The 23,551-nt window shown below is 36.1% G+C and overlaps 1 protein-coding gene across 1 annotated transcript; it reads left to right on the top strand.

The window, feature by feature from the left end:
• The first annotated feature begins 5,723 nt into the window (after nt 1–5,723).
• Nucleotides 5,724–6,417, top strand: LOC130739365 (uncharacterized). The gene has a single exon (XM_057591637.1). It carries the CDS (start codon nt 5,811–5,813, stop codon nt 6,210–6,212), a length of 402 nt encoding a protein of 133 aa, XP_057447620.1. The 5' UTR covers nt 5,724–5,810; the 3' UTR covers nt 6,213–6,417.
• The last annotated feature ends 17,134 nt before the right edge of the window (nt 6,418–23,551 follow it).

The following is a 23,551-nucleotide window of genomic DNA, read 5'->3' as shown; positions in this document are numbered from 1 at the left end:
ATTGCTCCAGACTTCAAAGTTCTTGTCTCTCTCCTTGATTTGCTCATTGATTCCACATCTTCTCCTAAAATAACAATAATAATAAAGGAAAATAATTAAAAACCAATAATAGAGATTAACTAGAAGATAGAATAAGATAACGAATTCAAATAACTTGATTAAATCCTAATGAAATCTATAAAAATAACATAAAAATATAGAAAAATACTAAAACTACATGAAAACATTAAAATGCATGAACTAAGCCTAAAGTGTACTAAAATGACTGAAATATCCTAAAAACTATATTAAACTACATGCAAATAAACTAGAAAAATGGCTTTAAATCCCGAATCATAGAAAGCTTTTGAAGTTCGTCGAGAATCTATTGAGCTACTTCTTTTCACCTCTTCACGCACCCTTTGAAAAATCTGAGCTATTGCATATAAAAAAGCTGTCACTTTCATTTATATTTGATTTTTTTTAATAAGTTAAGAATTATATTGATGTGAAGTACAAGGGGTACTTCAACCCAATACAAGAAGATAGAAAGAAAAAGTAGCATGAAAAGCTAGAAAGATAATTACAGCTCATAATTACAATGGAACAACCCCTTGGAAGCTAGACTTAATAAATAAAACCTCATTAAAACCTCATTAGGAAAACCCCTTAGGAAAAACCTAGTAAAGAAAAAGAGTACCATATTTATAAAGTCAAGAGGTACCACCAAAGGGGCAAAACAGATATCAACCCCTCGAACCCAACAGCGCCTACAAGATCTCCAACGAGCTGACTCAAAGAGCAATGAATCATCAGATGCTAGAGAAATCACCAACCAGCAAGATACTAATAAAATCCAGCAGAACCTCCTACTAGACGCAAGGCTTCAACGACTGCAAAGGACAACAAGATCCACTCATTTGATCAGATCATGAATTATAGCATTTCCAAACAAGCCAGAGGATTTTCCACCCATTCATATATACATTGATACGCTGAAAGAAGAGGGATAATTAGCCTTCAACCAAAGCCACACTTTAAATTGGATTTTATCCAAAACCTTCACAATGTCAATTTGATCCCCTCTAAATATCACTCCATTTCTCAAATTCCATATAACTGCAATTGTAGCAATCCAGATCAAGGAAACAGCCTTCCCCCCATTACCCCTCAACCGTGGGAACTCAAAATTCAGAAAGTGAGAGCTTACAGAATTAGGGAGTACATATGATCGATAAACCCAGCCACCTATACACCAACATCCAAATTCTCCAAACCAAGTGACAATTTAAGAAAAGGTGAAGGGAAGATTCCTCATGATTTGCACAGAGAACACATGAAGAATTTATCCCACTAGGAAGAGCATTGCGTTTAGCAAGCTCCAATTTTACCTGCCATCTATTAATAAGCACCCTCCAAGCCATAGGCGGATGGGGTTCAGATGAACCCCCTGAACAAATTTTTTTTTGCACTTACTCCTTTATATAATTTTTTTGAACCCCCTGAAAATTTTAAATTATACTAGTAAACCAAGTTTTGCACCAAAGACCTATACTCACTTACTCCTCTCACTCTCTCTCTCTCTCTTACGTAGAGGACAACTATGACTTGTGTAAGTTTTGTGGATGGTTTATACACCTCCAAGCAAGAGTATGGTTTCATCGAGGTGTAGCAATGGCGAGTGCAGTAGGTTCCTCAAGCTCTGCTTCTCCATTACAGCTGAATCTTTGGCACAAATTCTAGAAAAGCTCAAGCATCCCGTGGTGCAAAGAGCTTGCGTGAAGAGTGTGCTATGGTTTTCTACCAGTGCGAAAAGCGCTCATTCTAAGAGGATTGGATGTGGAGGCAGATTGCGCGTTGTGTGGTTTGGAGGAGGAAACGATTGACCATGCGTGGTTGCGATGTCCGGTGAGTAGGAGCTTCTGGTTCGGTCTCCCCTTATTCTTGCGGCTGGAAAGTTTTCCCACCGTGAAAGACTTTGTGCAGCAGTTTTTAGCTATTGTGGATGACGCTGCAATTTCTCAATGGCAGACCGTATTTTATGTCTTATGGGAAACAAGGAATAAGATTGTTATTCATTGCACACCCTTCACGATTTCCTTGGCTGTTCAGCGTACAATGGAGCTATTGCAGCAGCCACCAGAAGTTGGCGGCAAGTCGCGGAATGGACCTGGTTTAGTTGTAGTATGGCAGCACCCTGGAGAAGGGATTGTGAAGATAAATATTGACCCTTCTTTCAAATCTGCAGCAGAGGTTGGAGCTAGTATGGTTGCTAGAGATCATGAAGGAATGGTGTTGGCGTCGTCATGCATGTATCCCATGGCAGCCTCCTCACCAGTGCTCGCGGAGGCGTGTGCATTGAGGTGGGCTATGTTGTTGGCGTCCCAGCTTGGATTTCGGCAGGTTTATGTCGAGACGGATTGTTTGCAATTGTTTCAACGTTGGAAAAAGCCGCTTGATGAAGATTCTTATCTTGTGTCAATTATTAAAGATTGTTTTTCTCTTTGTTGTTTTTTTTATGTAATGACTTTATCTTTTGTTCGTCGTTCTGGCAACTCTGTGGCGATTTGCTCGAGATAAGGGCTTCCTCTTTCTCCGGGTTAGCGTGGATTGAGGAGGTCCCTTCTGAAGCTTCCACATTTGTTTTTGCGGATATTACGACGTCTATGCCGGTCCAAGGTTATTGAATTTTCTGACATCTTTCAAAAAAAAAATTATATTTTTACTGATGTGTTCATTTGAAAAATTTGAACCCCTCATCCCGGGTCCTGGATCCGCCACTGTCCAAGCCAACGCGAGATTGTTTGAAGGAGCCTTTGCTCTCCAAAGCTTGCGAAACAACCTATCATCCTCCAAATTAGCAACGCTGTCTGCTTGCAACAATTCATATGCTGACCGTACTGTATAAATACCGGAGCCTTCCTTGATCCAAACCCATTCATCATTTTAGATCAAAGAGAGAGAAAAACACGAAATAATATTCAACAAATCAGCTACCTTTATCGATTCTCTTTGTAACATCGGCCTCCTCCACGATAGATTCCAATTCCACACCTCGTTCCTCCATCCCCCCACCTCACATATACGAGCTTCCTGCTGAGAGGACATCATAAAAAGTCTAGGGAACAACAATTTAAATACCCCGACCCCCATCCAATCATCATTCCAAAATGAGAAAGTTTGCCCATTGCCCACCCTTCTACACAAAGCTCCATCAAACCAATTTCCACGGTTATTCCCGAAAGATACTGAGAAAAGGTCCTTCCACCAACGAGAATCAGAGGATTTGACAATACCTTTGTATTTAGATTCTAAAATATGACACCAGAGGTTATCTTTCTCCCTTATCATTCTCCAACGCCACTTTCCCTAGAGGGCCAAGTTAAAAAGGCTCCAATCCTTTACACCCAATCCCCCTTCATGTTTAGGCTTACATACATTTTCCCACTTCACCCAAGAAATCTTTTGCTCATCCTCTTTACCACCTCAAAGAAACTTCCTCAAAATGCAGTTACATTTTGCCACAACACCGGAAGACATTCTGAAAAATGAAAGATAATATAGAGGAATAAAAGAGAGGACAGACCTGATCAAACAAATTCTTCCCCCAAAAGAGAGAGTCTTCCGCTTCCACTTGGTTAATCTCTTCCGAAGTTTGTCTAGAACAGGATCTCAAAACGACCGACGTCTAGAATTACCCCCAATTGGGAGACCTAGATAGATGAATGGCAGTTGCATCATATTGCAATTTAGCATAGAGGCAAAGCTCGAAAGGCTCCCACTGTCCACCCCAATGCCCCAATTCCACTTTTAGAAAAATTCACTTTCAAGCCTACAACCAATTCAAAACATCTGAGCACACTCTTGATCACAAAAATATTATGAAGAGAAGCATTCCCAATGAAGAGAGTATCATCAGCGAACTGCAACAAAGAGACTTCAATAGCTGGGTCAGAATTTAAACTGAATCCCTTAAATTCACCTCCCCGAACAGCTTGTTTCATCAATCCGTTTAGGCCTTCCGCCACAATGATAAATAAAAATGGAGCCAATGGATCGCCTTGGTGTAATCCCTTCTCCATTCTAAATTCTTCTGCCGGGTTTCCGTTAACCAACACCGAAACAGAAGAAGAGACAAGGCATCCTTTAATCCATTTGATCCACCTATCGCTGAAGTTAAACCTCCTCAACATATAGAATAAGAAATCCCACCTCACCGAGTCATAGGCTTTTTCATAGTCTACCTTCATTTATATTTGATGGAACCGGAAAATGTTGATAACCAAATAAACAAGAATGTGAATTTAGTGAATCATGACTTCAAGAAAGATCTTATGCCCCCTCTTGCCCCTCAACAATAGAAAGACACCGGTATGAAAGAATCATATATTGAGCAGTATCATTTAAAAATGAGAAGGTTTAATATCAATTAGTTCATTATTTAGACGGTAAAAGATTGAGTTGCAAATTTAAAAATTTGGTTACAAAAGAAATGACAAATTAAAAGTAAAACCCCTTCAATTTGAGTGGATACTAAAGAAATTGCCTTATATATTTCATTAATATTCATATATTGTGATTAGGGGTGTCCATGGGACGGGTACGGTCAGATTCGGGCCAGCTTTTCGGGTTTGAACGGTTGAAACTGTCACACAACCAAGGACCGCCGCCGTCCGACCAAGATGTCGGTTTCGGCGGGTTACGGTTTTGACGGGCTACGGTTCCAACGGGTGGGTTCAAACAGTTAGAGAAAACCTTCAGATCTAAAAGTTTTGTAAGAAAATCAGATTGAAAAGAGAAGAAATTCAATGATTGACTAGATATGAAACACCGATATGGTAAAAGAGATCAAGGCACTGGCATTGAGTACGAGACAAGTGGGTTGCTCGACGGAGAAGCGTCGTCGCCGTCGAAGATCTCTGTCGAACGTGCTGCTTGAGCATGAAGACGGGCATGTGGGGCGTCGAACATGGGATGAAGTTAGCTCTAAGCAGCAGTGCCGTTGTGAAGGAGATGGCTACTGGTGAGAAAGCCTTCGTTGGGAGGAAGAGAGAAGATGCATGTAGTGGTGGGGCGACAGCTAGAGTTGAGAGGTAGAGGAGGTGGCGCGATGCGAGGTTGGGAGGAAGAGAGGATGCATGCAGTAGTGGCGGCTATGGATGAGAAGAAGAAGAAGAGGCGGCTCCGACGGAGCTGGTCAGGGGATGAGAAAAGAAGAGGAGGAGATTAACTGGCAGGGTTTGGGAGGTTGAGGTTAAAAGAGTATTTATATGTTCAGACTAGGGTTAGTGAAATCGGGCCTGGGGTGAGTGTTTTTTTTCCCTTAATGCTGGTTCGGTCGGTCTAGAGCTCAAACTGGAACCGACCGGTCGAACCCACATGCACCCATCACAGTGAACCGGCCAAACCCGTTATCGAACCGAACCTGCCCATTCAGTAAAAAACCGCCAGTTTGATCGGGTCCGGTTCGGTTCGACCATTCCTGGACAGCCCTAATTGTGATATTCAAAAAATATTCATATATTGTGAGGGCAAAATATTTTTTTATTTTTGGTCAAATCCGTACACAACCTTTTTTTTTGGTAAAAAGGAAAGTTTCTCCTAAACGGGCCAGGCCCAGAATAAATAAAGGGACAAAGCCCTATATAAGCAGCTAATATTTTGACCAAAAAAAAATAAAGCAGCTAATATGGCAGAGCTCAAAAGAACGAAAAAAAAAAAAAAAGCTCCACCGCATACTTCACAAGTATTAGAGATAACAAGGATTTAGGGTTGAGAGAGAACCAATTGTGCTGAGAGGCGTCAGTCATTCCATATTCCAGATCTTAAAAATGCTGAGAGCCGCTTTCACTCTCCTCCGTCTCCGCCACGTTCAGACTCCTTGTATTGTCGGCGTCCGTCGTCTCTGCTCGTTCTCCGAAGGAGGCGCAAGCCCCAATCTCAATCCAGATGGTTATCTCTATTCTGAATCGGATGCCAGAGAACTGTTCGAAACCTGGTGCAACAAATATTTCAAAACATACTCTTCGGAAGAGGAGAAACTCTTCAGGTTTGGTCGCTTCAGGGAAACTCTGGAATGGTGCAACCGCGAAAACCAGAAAATTGATAACCCAAATCTGTACTACGGCACCTACGAACATGCTGATCAAACAGAAGAGGAGTATCTGATACGCTCTGGGGGTTGGGGGCCCTGTTTTTGTCCTGAGGATGCTGCTGAGGAGGATAAGGCATAATCTTGGAGTTTGTTAGGTGTCAGTTAAGCTAATTTTCAATTTGAAGTGATTGCCCTTTCAATTTCAATGTTATTTTACATGTTTTATTGTGGCTGATTGGGAGAGTTTGTATTTTGTTTACTGACTGCTTTAATGTTCTTTTAGTTTGTTAGTGTGTATGGAATTCTGAATTGGTAATGAATGAGGTATAGTTTAAAATTTAAAATAATACCTAGGAGATTTTGGAAATTTGATACGTTCTGGATAATGATCAACCTTACCAACAAGCTTGTAGGATAGATAGTGTGTGTGGAGATCACAGGAAAGGTTGTGGTAGAGGTTTAGGTGCGTGCCTGCATGGTGATGTGTCCTTTTAAAGGGATACAAAATGGTGAGAGAACTGAAACACAAATCAGAAGCTGTTGAGAGAACTGCGCATACAATCCCCATGAACACCTCTCATGCCCGACACTTTCTAAAGTTTAGGTCGTAACAATGAGCAAGGATTTTGAAAGAATAAAATGGAAGGTTTTCAGGCATTTCAAGGATTTCTGTTGAGAACTGAAACCCCACAGATGTTTCTGTACTTTGCAACCCAGAATCAAGTAAAAATGGAAGGTTATTAGCTGATAGAATAGGGGTTTGTCTACTGTACACAAATTTTTGGTTTACACAACCAAATTTTTTGCCATTAGCCTGTATTTTGAATTATTTTTAAATATCATAAATAGCTTTTTACTTCTTCCACATTACTTAAGCATATTGTACTATGACCCAGTTTTATTGATATTTGATTCAGGTTCCCAAATTAACAAAATCTAAAATTTAGTCACTCAGAACCCTCCAGGCCACCACCATCACCAACCTGAACCCAGAATCCACCACATCACCAATCTCATCCTCCTTTCAGCCACAACCGCTCAATTCGTTCTTCTCCAAGAAAGAAAACTGAACTTGAAAGTCTTTACCTTGCAAATAATAGTGTTGATGTACAACAATAGAGCAACAGATTAGATTTGCAAAACAACAAAATCAAGATAATTAGATTCAGAATTGGGATAATCAGATTAAACCTTTCAATGTTATTGGTAATGTTCAGGTCAGAACATAAACCATTGAATCCCAAAATCTTATTATTGAGTTGCAAAAGAAGAAGGAAATTAAGCAAATACCAATATATATGGAACCAGGAGTAACACAAGCACTGTAGGCCAAGCACAGAACCAAAGACACAAGATTGATGTGCTTCGATGAGTGGAAAGATGGTACTTGAGCCAAAATCAACATGAAGAATCCAAATATTGTTACAAACTCGTAAAGCTTCATGGTCCCATTTGGATTTGCCAAAATTTCCAAAAATGGAAAAAACTGGGGAAATCCCCTACTGCAGGTCAGATCTGGCTTGTGCACATTTACACAAGTAAAAACTTGTGCACCATAGGGGGACCCCTGGCTATGGTTCATCAGTTATTGTGATTCATGTTATGGGGTCTAGGCCATGAGAATGAAGGATGTTATGGGGTCTAGGCCATGAGAATGAAGGGTCAGAGAAGGGGACCTGAAAAAGGAGGACTTTGTTGCAGCAACCATATAAGAGGAGAGGGCAATAAAAATTGAAAATCAAGAATTATGATCCATCCTAACCAGTCTCCAAACGTTGTGCTGTTAAATTATGATATCTATCTAATATTCGAGGAGGAATAAGAAACAGAGAAACAAAATGATGATGAGATTAGGTTTTCAAAGGACTAGTTGTGAAGGGAGTAGGGACCCAAATTTTCACTCACACACAAAAAGAATACATTCCTTAAAACATTGGATGATTACAAATTCAAATCTAATGTGCACCATTTTTAGAATGATGTAATTTTATACTTTAACTTGCCATATTTTTAATGATATATATGCATATTAGGGAGAATCTACAAAGTCTAAACTCTAAATCTACCGAAAAGAAAGCGTGTTGGACCGGAAAGATTCCCTCATGTACACTTTACACGAAATGTTATGCATGAAGTTTTGGTTTTTGCGTGTGTAAAAAAGATGAACCGAACCTGGAGCTGTGAAGCTGAGGAGAAAAAGAATATGATTAGCTTCCAACGTAAAAAAACTCTTTTGAACTAACTACAGTTTAATGATATAGATTGGTAAAATTAACTTGACAAATACCCATTTAGGGTCCCAAAATGATTTCTATATGGTTTTTTAAGGCAATTATTGACCATAAGTGAATTATGTCCATTAATTGGTTGTCACACCTCTATTCTTATCACCATCGTATTCTTTGTTAGTTTGGAGTTTATCCAGACAGTGAGGTAGAAGATCGTTCAAATTTGAGGCGTCATGATAATATTATGAATTGTGAATTGTGAAAATATAGGCTCTTTATCCGGGGATAAAACGTCGTGATAATATTTGTATGGTTATTCAAAAATTTAAAGATAATTTCTTTTAATTCAACCATGAGGGGTTTCGCCCTTGCCCTTCGCACAAAGGATAAAACTTACTAAAACTTACATACAGTTGTTTATATCCGTTCTATCCTGTTCTCAAATAAAACACTGCCACGTGTATTTTTAATAAAAATTGTTAACAGGAGAAGGAGAAAGAAAGGCGTTATCCCTCCTCCACTCAACCCATAAAATTATAATAAATTTTTCACTTTTCTTATTTTTAATTGAAAATATTTTAATGTAATTGTTCTTCGGCTATATTCACAATCAAATTATAATGCTTTTGTATCTACTCCTAAAAATATTTAAAAAGTTTAGAAAAAGTTAAAAAATTATATTAAAATATTTTATATTAGTTTCAACTTGAAGATATTTTCATGCTGAATGTTCCTTATTGTATCAGTTTTTTACTATGTAACCTAAACATCAACAAATGTAGACTATATATTTTCAATCCGCGTATGAAAAATTGCTCTCTCTCTCTCTCTCTCTCTCTCTCTCTCTCTCTCTCTCTCTCTCTCTCTCTCTCTCTCTCTCTCTCTCTCTCTCTCTCTCTCTCTCTCTCTCTCTCTCTCTCTCTCTCTCTCTCTCTCTCTCTCTCTCTCTCTCTCTCTCTCTCTCTCTCTCTCTCTCTCTCTCTCTCTCTCTCTCTCTCTCTCTCTCTCTCTCTCTCTCTCTCTCTCTCTCTCTCTCTCTCTCTCTTATGTATTAAGGACTTGTTACTCCAATCATTTGGAAGGTAATTAATATATGTTGTGAGATTGTTATGCTGATTGGATGGCTTAGAAAACTTGAATTTAGCGACTAAATAATTTATTTTACTTTATCATCGAAAAACTTAAACATAAAATCATAAGTTATATATGTTCATTTATTCTCATTGTCGTCAAAATTTCATATATATATATATATATATACACATTTAAACTTATGAAAAAAATTAAAAAATTATATTGTTTGCTATTTCTCAACTCGAAAATATTTTAATGTAAATGTTCTTTCCCGTGGAATCTATATTTTCACAATCATATTAAAATGGTTTTTTATATCTACTCTTAAAATTATTTAAAAGTATGGAAAAAGTAATAAAATTTTATTAAAACATTTTCTATTAGTTTCAATTTAAAGTATTTTCATGTAAAAATGTTCATTATGTTGGAGCTTTGTACTATATAATTAATAAATATAGACTAAATATGTTAATTCTTCTATAATCCCCGTGAAAGTTCTATAATCACAATCAAATTATAATGCTTATGTATATCTACTCTTAAATAATTTAAAAAGTATGGTAAAATTATTAAAATTGTATTAAAATATTTTCTATTAGTTTCAACTTTAAAGTATTTTCATGCAAAAGGTTCCTCATGTAGGATACAATATAATTAATAAATATAGACAAAATATGTTTATTTTTTTCTCTAATTCCCCGTGTGAGAGCCCTATATTCACAATCAAATTATAATGCTAATGTATATCTACTCTTAATTTTTTTATAAAGTATGGGAAACATACTAAAATTAAATTAAAACATATACTCTATTAGTTCCAACTTGAAAGTATAGACTATATTTATTAATTTATTCCAACTCCAGTGTGACTAATATTTAGATCAAAACTTCATATTATTTTTTTATATATATATTCACTTCTAAACTTATGAAAAAGAATGAAAAATTACATTAATTTTTTTTTACTTCGAAATATGTTAATGAAAATTTTCTTTCCCATGGAATCCCATTTTTCAATGCTTTTATAAATCTACCTTAAGATTATTTAAAAAGTATGGAAAAAGTACAAAAATTATATTAAAACATATTTTCTATAAGTTTCAATTATTTTCATGCAAATTTTAATTGAAAATTGGAATCAAATTCCTATTATTATAGTGATCACTATTATTTTAATTGAAAATTGGAATCAAATTCATATTATTATAGTTTTCATATTTTTATGGTGAACTTTTTTTAGTAAAGAAACCTAATTATTTTGTCATAAATACCCATGGAGTGTTTTACTATATATTTAATAAATAAAACTAAATATTTTTATTTTTAATTCTTTTGTCATAAATACCCATGGAGTGTTTACTATATAATTAATAAATACAGACTAAATATTTTTATGTTTCTCTAATTCCTGGTGGGAGCCATATATTTACAATCAAAATATAATGCTTTTGTATATATATTCTTAAATTATTTAAAAAGCCTGGGAAATGTACTAAAATTATAACAAAACATTTTCTATTAGTTTCAACTTGAAAGTATTTCATGCAAAATGTTCCTCCTCGTATGAGCTTTTTAATATGTAACTTAAACATAAAGCGATATATGTTCATTTATTCCAATTTCCGTCAAAATTTCATATTTTTAAATATATTTACTTTTAAACTTATGGCAAAAAATTCTAAAATTATGTTGAAATTTATTGTTTTCGATTTTCAACTTGGAAATATTTTAATATAAAAGTTCTTCCCCGTGGGATCTTTACATTCACAATCAAATTAAAATGGTTATGTATATCTACTCTTAAAATTATTTAAAAGTCTGAAAATAATACTAAAATTATATTAAAACATTTTCTAGTAGTTTCAACTTGGAACCATTTTCATGCAAAATGTTCCTCAGGTAAGATCTTTTTACTATATAATCAATAAATATAGACTAAGTATGTTAATTTTTCTCTAATTCCCCGTGGGAGCTCTATATTGACCTATTAAATTATAATGCTTCTGTATATCTCTTAAATTATTTCAAAAGTCTGAAAAAAGTACTAAAATTATAACAACACATTTTCTATTAGTTTCAACTTGAAATTATTTTCATGCAAAATGTTCCTCCCCGTATGAGCTTTTTAATATTAAACTTAAACATAAATAAAAATAAGCTATATATTAATTTATTCCAATTTTATAATACTCTGTGTAAATGAATATATAACTACTAGGATTATACTCGTTTGTCCGTGCGATGCACGGATAACTTTTTACGAACTCTACTTTTAATTTCAATTATTGAGAATTTGATATATATGGAATAATACAATGATGTATTTAATAAGCCATACACTTTTAATTAGTATCTTATATTTATGTTTAAATGTTTTATCTTTCTTATATATATGAATTAGATGAGTTTCACATGTTAATTGTATTTGACCCCCATCGACTTGTAACTTGGCGCAATCTTTACTGTAAAAGATGAAAAGTTAGCTGAAATATGTGATAACATATTAGACTGAGGTAGATATTTATGACTAAAAGAAAATATTTATACACATATTCAAGAGTAATGATTTATTGATTTTATTCATATCTCACTTTCTTTCCTATCTCATTTCTATGCATTTCTCTATTTTCTCTTACCATGTCTAAAGTGGATGTGGATAATAAGTGTCAACAATCCATTATTCCATAAGTCCAAACCACTAAAGGGCAATGATGACTGAAAAATTTCTTCATATTATCTTTCATAAGTTTTTTCTCCTAAAATATTTAAAAAATTACGAATCAAAGAAATTAAAGTATAACAAAATTTATTCTTCTATTAGTTTTAATATGAAAATATTTTCGTACAAACCCCATACCTAATATGAAAATATTTTTGTACAAACCCCATACTCCATGAGAGCTTTTTACTCTGAAATTTAAATGTAAATAAGGCTTCAATATGTTTCCGGTCCCTCTAGAATTAGGGTCTTTTGGTTTCTGTAAAAGTAGGTTATAAAGAAAGTAGATCAGTAATATGGAGAAAGAAACATATCACAAAATTATAAACAAAAATGGTATAGAATAAAAATAAAGGGGCCAATAGGGAAAAAAAAACAATATCAAGCTTTACAAAATTCATGCTATTTTATTGGGAGACCATAACTAAACAACAATATAGAGACTATGTAATAGATGTAGACAAACAATAGTTGTACACATACTCAGAAAGAAAGTAGTGATAGGTCTTACTCTAAATATAAAATATAGAAATAGGAGCATCTTTTTTTTAAGGAAGAAGAGTTAGGGAACAACCCGTTAGAAACGAAGATAAATTCAAGGCTACCTCATACAATGAAGAGTTAAAAGCCAATAGATACACAATAGAAGCATCCCCAACTCCAATCCTCTTTTTCTTTTCTCTTGATAAGTTCATGTGTCCATGTGCCTAAGAACCTATGCTTGAAGCTAAAGAGAGTTTCAAAAGAAGATAAGCTCTCATACACCCCTAGACATTTCTCTAAAATGTCAAAAAAATTTGTAATTAATTGAAGCAGATTGAAACATTTTTTTGCATCATAAGAAAATTGTACTACTAACATGCAAGTGAATCTGCCAATGACATACCATGCCAATGTTAAACATTCCCTGTATATTTCTATGTTCCAGCTTTTTTTTTCAAGAATATGTTCCAGCTTTGAAATGAAGTAACTTAACTAAAGCCTTTCAAATCATTGAATTGGTTTCCTTCAGGTTATATTCACAATCATTTTCTTATGAGTATGATTTTACATAAATACATGCACCAGTTATAAGAAATCTTTTGGGATAACATATATACATATAGAAGGAAATCAAGGGAGAGAAGGACTGAGGGAGGGCTTTGCAAATTTGAGCTCCCCTCAGTCATCCTTAAGCGTCTCCTTCCTGTGCGCCATTTAGTCTTCTTCTTGGTTCAAGTTGTAGAGTTGTAGACCTTGATGTTTTTTTGTTATTGTAGGCCTTAATGCCTTTTTATCATGCTCCTCTTTCTTATTTTCTGCTTTAGCAACAAAATGAGTCTGATAGATAAATTAAAATGAAAACAGAATCACAAAAATTGCAATATTTAAGGATATCAAATTAGTTAAATCACATTACATTGATAGAAACGACAAAATGTAATAATCAAGTACTTCTGTGGCCATCAAATAAGAACGAAGGAGGACTTACAATTCTTCAAATAGGGAAGCTTAGTAAAAATCCTCCAAGTGTACGACCAGGTTCCATATATCCACAGTAAGGCCAGCATCCATTAGATTACTTTATAATCTGAATCATCAGAAAGCAAAGATAATGAGCCACAAAACTAACATGCTATTAAAATATAAAGAAGCGATCCTAAAAATATTAGAACTTCAAGAGCCACTCAATAAGGGCTTCCTTTGAAAGACAATGGACCCTGATCTGCAAATTACATAAGGTATAAGAAGGGAAGAAAAAACAAAGAACCACTCTTGGGTTCAGTAAGTCTCATAAAAAAATTCAACAGGAAGAGAAAACAAATCTCAAGAAAAACCACTTTTAGAAACTCCTCATACAGAATCTTTAATGCTACTGGTGTGTGATCAAGATTGCATTTGTATATTTTCCCACACCCTAAGGACATTAAGTTCAGCCATCGGTCTTCCATATGGTTCTTGTTAATTTACTCGACCTCTGATTGGCAAGCACATACTCCTGTACTCCGAGCAGCATCCTAAATCACGTTCTTCTTGAAGCACTCTGATTCAAAATCATGAAGAGAAGGGTTTTTTTATTTCACAAAATAGAGAAGAAAATGATAAATCAAAATTTTGAAGAGTAAATAAGAAAAGTAATGATCAAAGTTAAAGGTTAAAGATTCAAACCTCTCCCTTTCTATCAGTTGACTTTGCTCATCATATACTTCTTGATAGTTCCGTCTAATACTTCAACTTGCATGAACTTCAACATACTCATAGGGGCAACTCCAGTTAAAAGAAAGCATGATAAAAACATTGCTCAGCTTTTGAATTAAAATAACATTCTCCTCTACAGCAAAATGGGATCACAATGAATGAAGAGTAAAAATATCAGGTAATATGATTAATTACAACAAATCATTATTGTCAGAGCTATTCATCCTAAAATTTATGAGACAAATCAGTAAATCACCAAATTAAGAAGCATAGACAATGCAACAATCCACCATTTGCAATACAAATTCCCAATATGAAAAGAAAATATCTACAACTTATTCACTCAAGGGGTTCACCATTTGCACACTAAAAGGATGCTCAAATTCGTAGAGGGAGAAAATAACAATTAACCAACTAAATCAAACCAATTTAAGTATTAATATAAATAGCAATGAAAGCTTCTGAAAGGTGTCAGAAAAACTGACCATTAAAATTAAGACCTGCTAAAGAAAAAAACAGTTTTTGCCTATTAGAACCAAAGCAATCTGACCAGCAAGATAAATACCTGCCATTGAAAAACATGTATAGTTTTATAACAAAACCAAAATTTTAAAAATAATAGAAAATCTTCAAAATACAGAAACCTAACCTGCAAGGACTTGCCATGTATCACAGTCTTCCACATTTTTTAAACAGTTCTCTGCCTGCATTGAGTCATACCAATCCACATTAAATCTCCAAAGACCAACATGAAACCCAGTTTCTCTGCAATTATGTAGCTGTAAAAGACATACAAAGAAAAAGTTAGAACAATTTAACATATGGCTGTGACTTGAACTGCTAAGTTACTAACACACACACCAGATAGAAATGCTAAATTACTAATACACACAATTCATAGAAAAATAGAAACAAACTATAAAGTAGTTGATATAGCAACATGACTTGCAAGAAGTCGCTACATTAACTGGCTACTTAATGACAAAAAGCTAAATATGCACCGAACATAAATTGTGTAAATGGTGCTGGAGTGAGGGTTGTGTGAGGATTTATAGGCAAAGGGATCTGATAAAAAATTCAAAGGAGAAGAGGTTGTGCATTCCACCTTAGACTTATATAAACACATAGATTAGCAGTGGTTCCACTTTAATTTCCTCCTTGTTTAGCCTTAGATTTTTCTCCTTCCTGCTGAATTGATCGGTTAAAGGTGAGCCTATAACATATCAGCGCTAAAATAGTAAAACAATTAAGGAGTAACACAATTGGTAGAAGGAGATAGAAAAAGGTCGAAAACACATGAAGTTCAAAAAAAAAGGATAAATAGTTTTAAGATTAAAAGTTTACAAAAATCATATATGCAGTGTCATATATGCACTGGTATAAGATTAGGGGAATTTGAGACCTTGCATGGAAACACTCAGATAATGGGGGTTCTAGTAGCTGGATTGATGGCCTATTCAAGATTTTAGTGCTGGACACAATCATCGGCATCCTCTTAGGGGCCTTATCTGAGTTGATAAATAGCAGAACATAAACCAAATGCATTTATTTATGTAGTTTTGTTCAGAACTTCCAATCTTCAAGAAAAAGATTTAAACTAAGAGATATTGGACACCATTGCTTTTTATAAAGAAAAAAACAGACAAATGAGGAAGAAAGCAATGAAATGTTAGTTGGATATATTGCAAGTTATGTGAAGGGAATATCATGTGTATAATATTTTCCATTGCACTAAATCTACAGACACAAAAATTGTAATTAATTGTTTCACAATAACACTGGCGAGAGAAACAGATTGAAGTACCCTTGTTATGGAAATTACTCAATTTTCATCAGTAACCAAGCTTGAACTGTTGGAATAGAAGCTTCTTATATTTTTATGAAAGAGACTTACAAAATCCAATAAGTCTCATGCTTAATGGTTTGAATTTGGTAATTTATGATGACTGTCACTGTTCTGGAATCAAAATTTGAAGCATAGTTTATAAAAATTAAAATAATATAAAAATAATTAAACCTTTCAGCACATCACCGAAACCAATTCTTGCAAAATGAGGATTTTCCTACCACCCACCTCATTCATGGTCTTTATCAGATATTTCCCTTGCAATAAACAAAATAAATACACGAATTAAATTTGTCAGAACTGAAAACCTTCCAGGCTTGTTAGGAACCTAATGAAATACAAACACACTCACTTGCAAGTGGCTTTTGAATTCGCCAATTGCCATGCCTTCCACATGCATCAGTTCACTAATATGTTTAGGAGTGGCCACTGCAAAACAAAGAAAAAACAACCAATTAGGCCCACACACCATACAGTTCATTGACATGTCTGCAACTCATTATAAACCTACAAATTAGTCTTTTTTTGAAATTTCAACAGCTAAAGATGCTAATAAGATCAGACCACCAAATAGTTGTAGTAAGTTCAACAGCTGAAGATGCTAATAAGAGTTCAGGTTTCGAAGAGGTCATCATGAATACAAAGCGATAAACCATCAAAAAGGCCATCAGCTAAAGATCATACCTTTTAAACCCTTTTCTTTTTAATCAGTATTTTGGGAGGCATCATCCATTCCAATAGGATAATTTCAACTTGGGAATCATAATCTTTTCTACAATAAAATACCTTAAGCATCATTCAAGCGATCAAACATAAAATCAGCACCAAGTCTAAATTCTAATCACTCTTCTCTCCGCACTTCTTGCTTCAATCTATACCAGCTCATTATTTAAATGACAATTGTAATCTTACTTGCACAGTTGTATTAGATAGATAAGCTTTTGATTTTGCAGAAACAAAAATACATTATGAGTCGTTGATGTGTTGTATTAGATAACTAAAACAAAGAAAAATAGATAGCTATAATTAGATCCGTGTGAAGTCTGCATATATGTACCATTATTGCTATCTTATAGTGTTTACATCCTTGTATTGGTGAATCAAAGTACCAATCATGCATCCTTCTTCAGTGAGGAGAAGTTACTTCTCCTTCTTCTTATTCCTTTGTTAAAATCATTAAAATTAAAAGCAATAAAAACAACTAAATGCTACCATTTAAAAAAGAGGAACATACTAATTTACTCATTCAGCAAATTCAAGATCATAATTGCCAACTATGGAGCTCGCTTTCTGATAACCCTTTGCTCTAATCTTTCGTCTTTCTCTTCCAGGGCATAAGCTTTGAATGGAATTTGCATATAAAGGAGAAATAAGAGACAGAATAGTGAAATCAGATGAAATAGAGGTGGGGGAGGGGGATTTCAAGCAGAAGGATTAGGATATGGGAATGGTGTGAATGAGAGTTCATAACATTGGAGTATTTATAGCCAAAATTTGAAACTACATTGACACAAACACAGCTGTAGGTAATCATAATATATAAATGTTAAAAAAATTGAAATCTGAATAACAAAAATCAACAACAGAGTTAAAAAAAGTTGGAGTAGTACGAATTACGAAATATATTCAACCCAATGGAGAAAATTAATGGAGATTTGGATTGATACTGACCATTTGATTAAACAATCAACCTTTGCTGATGCATTCAACCCGAAAAGTTGGGCAACTGATGAGAAGGGATGACGAATGAACAGTTGAGGGATTGAGGTGTAGAGACATGAATGGTTCGACCATACACGGCGGCAACCAAATCGTCAGACACATCAAGCAGCGGCCGAAAGTTAAACCTCATCAGATCAATCGGAAAAGACTCACTTGATGGATTTGTGAGAAGTGGGTGGAAAAAGGAACGATAACACGAAATCACAGCTAGAGTTTCAGATTGATGTGGAGAAAAAGAAGGATGTGGAAGAGAGATTCACGAAATCAGAAGGTGATGACTGGTACGGGCGTACAACGGGGCGGGTGGAGAGGAAGAGGAACACGCGAAATCACTGATGAGAGATGGTGATGAACAGTGCTGAATGAAACGACGTCGTTTTACCCTTTTTGAGTTGAAAAAAAAATAAAAACAAAAAATAAGTAAAGGCAGGACACGTGTCGCAACGTAATTGGCGGTCTTTTAGCTACAGTAGTGGAAGAATAAGAAGTACTCCCTCGGTTCCAGAAAGTTTGTAGTTTAAGGTTGTGGCACAAAGAGTAAGAAAATAATTATTGATAGTATAATTTGACTAGATTGCCCTTATTTAATTTTACTAGTATGATGTGCAACTATTAAACTATACTTAGATAGAGAAGAATGTAATTAATAGAGAAGAGTTGCGGTTGGTTAATATGAAAGGTGATAAGTGAGAGAAAATGTATTAAATGAGGGTATAGGTGGAAAAAATTAGCAAAAAATGCATTGGTTTTCTAAAACAACAAACATTTTGGGATATTGAAAAATGATGCAAAACAACAAACTTTCTGGAACGGAGGGAGTAGTAGATATATAACTAATTCATGTGAAATATCCATTGTGTAAGTATTATTTTATTTAGCATAGATATTTTCTCCTTTAAATAATGAAATACTAGTGTTTTTTTACCCGTGCGTTACATGGGGAATATGCATGTTGTATTTGATAGGTCTATTAATCTGTTTTTTATTTTGTTCATATATTAAACAGATTGAACAGATGAAATATTATTTAAAAGCTTGAACGCGAAGCAATCGATTGAGTAACTAATAAGAAGATTGGTTTTTGAAATGTAAAGTAATGCAAAACATAAAAGGGGACTGATAAACATATGAATTATAAAAGTCTCAAATGCGAAGCAAACAATTGATTAACTAATATAAAGATTGGTTAACGAAATCTCAAATTATGAAAAACATAAGGCGACGTTTTTATGGTAGCTAATAAACAATAGTTAAGTTAATCTGTAGTGAATGCAAGTACGCACTATGGTTTGCGGTCATACGTTCTCAAAAACTTCTTGGTAGACGACATTGCGCGTGGAGCTTGAAACTACCCCTTGTTCATCGACGATGAGGACCTTCAGCCCTTTTCTGGACTTCACCCTGGAGAGGGCGACATACAGCTGTCCATGAGTAAACACAGGCCTCGGAAGGTACAAAACCACATGTGAAAGGGACTGACCCTGACTCTTGTTTATAGTCATCGCGAAGCATAAAGTCACCGGGAATTGCCTTCGGGAGAATTTGAAGGGAAGTTCAGAGTCTGAAGGCGTTAAGGTTATCCTCGGAATGTACTCCATTTTACCCAACCTGATTCCTGATAAAACAGTCGCAACAATTATATACTGAGTAAGGTGAGTGACTCTCAACCGGATCCCATTACACAGGCCGCCCGCTTGGTCTATGTTACGAAGAAGCATGATCGGAACTCCGACTTTCAATATCAGTCTGTGGTTTGGAATTCCGGAGCACTGGACATCGTTTAAAAACTCAGAGGTGAACCACTCTGCGTCAACCTCGGAATCTTCATCCGATCTGTACGGGGTATCGTAGCTCAAGTACTCTCTCTCGACACCAGGAAGCTTTGACAGCATGTAGTTGTTGACTTGCTCGACACTCTCGAGGGTCGGGGCGAGAATCGTTCTCTCTTGGAAGTACAAATCGTTTTCCAAGTTCGCGACTAAGTCCGGATAAGCAAAATCAACCAATTCAAGAAGAGGGTCAGGGCCTTGTCCAATCAACAAATCTGACAGAATCTCAATCGTGGTTTCAGCCTCGTCGATGGTGTCAACTGTTCCGTTGCCCACCTTAAGAATCCACTCCGCAAACTCTCTTATTTCTGCAGCAGACGCTGAGGATGAGGCACTCTGTAGTCTCATGTTCACTGTCAGTTTCATTACCTTGCAATATTTCCATAAGTAGGACGAAGTGACGGTCGACCCTACAATGTCAGCCCGACTTCCCTTTGAAATAACCGGGAGATTTTGTCTGAAGTCCCCTTCCAATACCACAACCTTACCCCCGAAAGGCATGTCGTGACCAAAATTTGCTCTGGTTTTCATAACGTCATTCAAAGACCTGTCCAACGCTTCAAAACAATGTTTGTTCATCATTGGCGCCTCATCCCATATAATGAAACTCGCCTTTTGGAGCAATTCAGCTTTAGGCAACCCCTGACGAAGGTTGCACGTGGAGACTTCATTTATTGAGATGGGTATTGAGAATCTTGAATGAGCAGTTCGCCCTCCTGGCAGTAGTAAAGAAGCTATCCCACTGGAGGCAACATTTAAAACGATTAAACCTTTAGAGCGCACCGCAGCAGACAATGTGTTCCACACAAAATTTTACCCGTTCCTCCAAAACCGTAAAGGAAAAAGAACCCTCCCTTATTAGACACGATTGCATCCAACACCCGGTCATACGCCCCCTTATGTTCTTTGGTAAGTGAACCGACCAACTCGTCATGAATTTTTCTCAGCTCCTCCTTATTGTAGTTGAGCTTGTCCGCAACCAACTTATTTTCAAAATTCATTATTTCTTAAAATGTAGGATACGGCAAAGACGGGAAATCTTTAAGAGATCTGGCATTGCACTGTAGCTCCCTTTCAATTTCAATTAGGCACAGATTCATCAGCTCGTTGTCATCAATTTGGAGATCTGCATCGTGCATCAATTGAACAATTAATAGCACAGAAAATTAAATAAGTTAAAATAAGATTAAGATACATACATTAAATTTTTTTAAGAGATGAAGTACCTGGAATATTAAGCGCCTTCCTTCTTTCATACAGAATTCCATCACTCAGAAGTCTCCATGTTTTTTTCCAGACTTCTTTTGGTCTGCTCATTGCGTTTGTGATCAGCATTCTAGTAAACAAATTCCTTAGATAAGCTCCAGATCCTAGCACACTCACATCAGCAATTCCATCGATATACTCTCGGTCATCCTCCATTAACCCCAGAGCTTCACATGCATCATGGAATATGGGATAGACAATTCCTTTAATGGTCCTTATGCTTTCAAAGCTGTCACAACCTCTTTGGAGCGTCAACAGAACCCTCATGTAATACACCTCCCCCATGCCAGGAGCAATATACTGCACTCGTCCAAGGGAGATACCCTTTTTTCTAGGAACCCATTCGTGCACGCCTTCCTTGTATACAAATTTAGATGGGAACTCTGCATATGTCAGATTCCTCCCCTCGTGGTATCTCTTGTTGGCTTTCATCCATGCCAAAAATTTGGTTTCCTTCCTTGAGCATTTTTCAACAACCTCTTCCAAGTCGTCTGATTCTTTGAACAGTACCCTTTGTTGGTTAGGGAGATGGAATCCTAACCTCACCACTGCCGGCCACCTGTCGTGTATATCAAATTTGAAAGTTCTCCACGCCGCCTCACATGGAGTTAAGTACCTGTATTTCGCAACTACATTTTTAAATTTGCGTTTAATGTGGGATAAATTCAGTAGATATATAATAACACCAAACACTTTCAATTACCTGCAGTCATAATATTGTTTAATCTCATCTTGCACCTGTGTCTTGTCAGAACCTCCTCCGTCTTTTGATATTTGAACATTGACCCTATCAGGTCCTTTGTTGATATACTTAAACAGATATTTGATAGCGTTAGACTTATTGCAGTACTCGACATTAATGTGACCCTGGTACTTCATTAAAAGTCTAGGATTGTACGGAACAACAAAACCATTGTCGAGAGGAACACCTTTTTTCAAGACAGTAATTCCAGTTTTCCTTCTCTTGTATATAGGGAATCCTTCGTCATCAATAGTGGTGCAATTTTGGAATTTTTTTGGAAAATGCTTAGAACACTTGCCATCCACCATGCAAACAGATTTCGGATCAATGGTGCCACATGGCCCGTGAATCATGTAAGACGATACCGCCTTGTATAGCTTCGGATATAGCTTGGGGTCAGGAAGTTCTGCTGATATGTGCTTGTCTATGTCATCTCCTGTTTTGATTTTATGTTGCGGTTTTAGCCACAGAAGGATATGCGCGTGGGGCAAACCCCTCTTCTAGAACTCTATGGTGTGCATTCCTGTTGAAAAAATGTCAAATCTCAAAAGCAGTACGTTATGTATAAAGCTTGTAAGTTATTAGTTATAATTTTCATTTTTGATTCGAGGTGTAAAAATCTTGAGTACGACATACCTGCATCCGAAGAGCCGAATATTTTCCCTTTTCTTAAATCAGACATGAGCCTATCAAGCTTCATCTTGAAAATGCGAACACAAATGTCCGGACGGTCCTCCGGCTTTAGATTCCTAGTTTGCTCAAACCTTTGAATTTCACCCCAGGCTAAATTGCAAGTAAATGTAATGAATAGGTCTGGGTACCCAAATTTCTTGCAGATGGCCATGGCATCTTGGCAATTTTTAAACATATAGCGACGTCCCCCAGTAAAAGATGGGGGCAAAATAACTCGCTTCCAAACAGAAGAGGGATCCGTCTCCCCCTTGTCGATGGCTTCTGCAATACCATTTAAATAGTCAGCTCTAATTAGCTCCTGATTACGGTGAATGTAAGAGAGCCTGCTAGCTTCAGTCATGGTAAAAGTGTCGACCACAAATTGTTGAAACAACCTTTTAGCGTTGACAACATTTCCATACTCATTGTTCCTCTCCTAAAGGAGAAAAGAAATAAACTGCCTCATAGAAACCTTATGTCTTTTATAGCTTCTCATGTTCCTGAACAACTCACTGATTGGGATATCTTCTCGAAATCCGTCTTCTCCATACGGGAAAAGGAGTGGGTACTGAAGAGGAATGAAAGCAGCATGAGTTTCGTGTATCTTTGTTAGGTTACCGTCATTCATCTTAACAACAACATCTCTCCCGAGCTGCATATCATCAAGGTCCCCTACAATCAAAGCTACCACCTCATCTGCCGTAGGCATGTTATAAGTTATCGGGTCTTTTCCTCTTGCCCCGAATAGACGGATAGATAGCTGCGTCGTGTTATTCAACTCTAAATAATCTCTAACGCGCCTGAACGCACTAGCAAGTACATTATGATTGTCTAACATCCGTTTTAGGTCTTCTACCAATGAACTGTCAAGACGCGCCCCTCTCCCATTTGAGCTACAGAACAGACAAACAAAAATTTTGAATTATTGGAAGATGGGTAATTTTAAAAAGCCAGATAAATAAACACTTAAAATAATAATTGAAGGAAATTTGCGCCTCAGATATTTCATCCTATTTGCATTTTCATTTTGCGTGTCGTATATATAAAGTTGGGCAAATTTAGGGGGTTGGCCTGCCTGCGGAACTAAACTGCCAATCCTGTGAAAGTTTTGCCCACTTAGAATAAACTGTGGCGGTCCTCCACCGTCATTTGTAGAAGTCAACACCTTTCCACCCATAGAAGTAAAAGCAAATATGTTGTTG

This window comes from Lotus japonicus, chromosome 2 (genome assembly GCF_012489685.1).
Source record: "Lotus japonicus ecotype B-129 chromosome 2, LjGifu_v1.2".
NCBI classification, from domain to species: domain Eukaryota; kingdom Viridiplantae; phylum Streptophyta; class Magnoliopsida; order Fabales; family Fabaceae; genus Lotus; species Lotus japonicus.
This window is presented reverse-complemented; position numbering and strand designations above follow the sequence as displayed.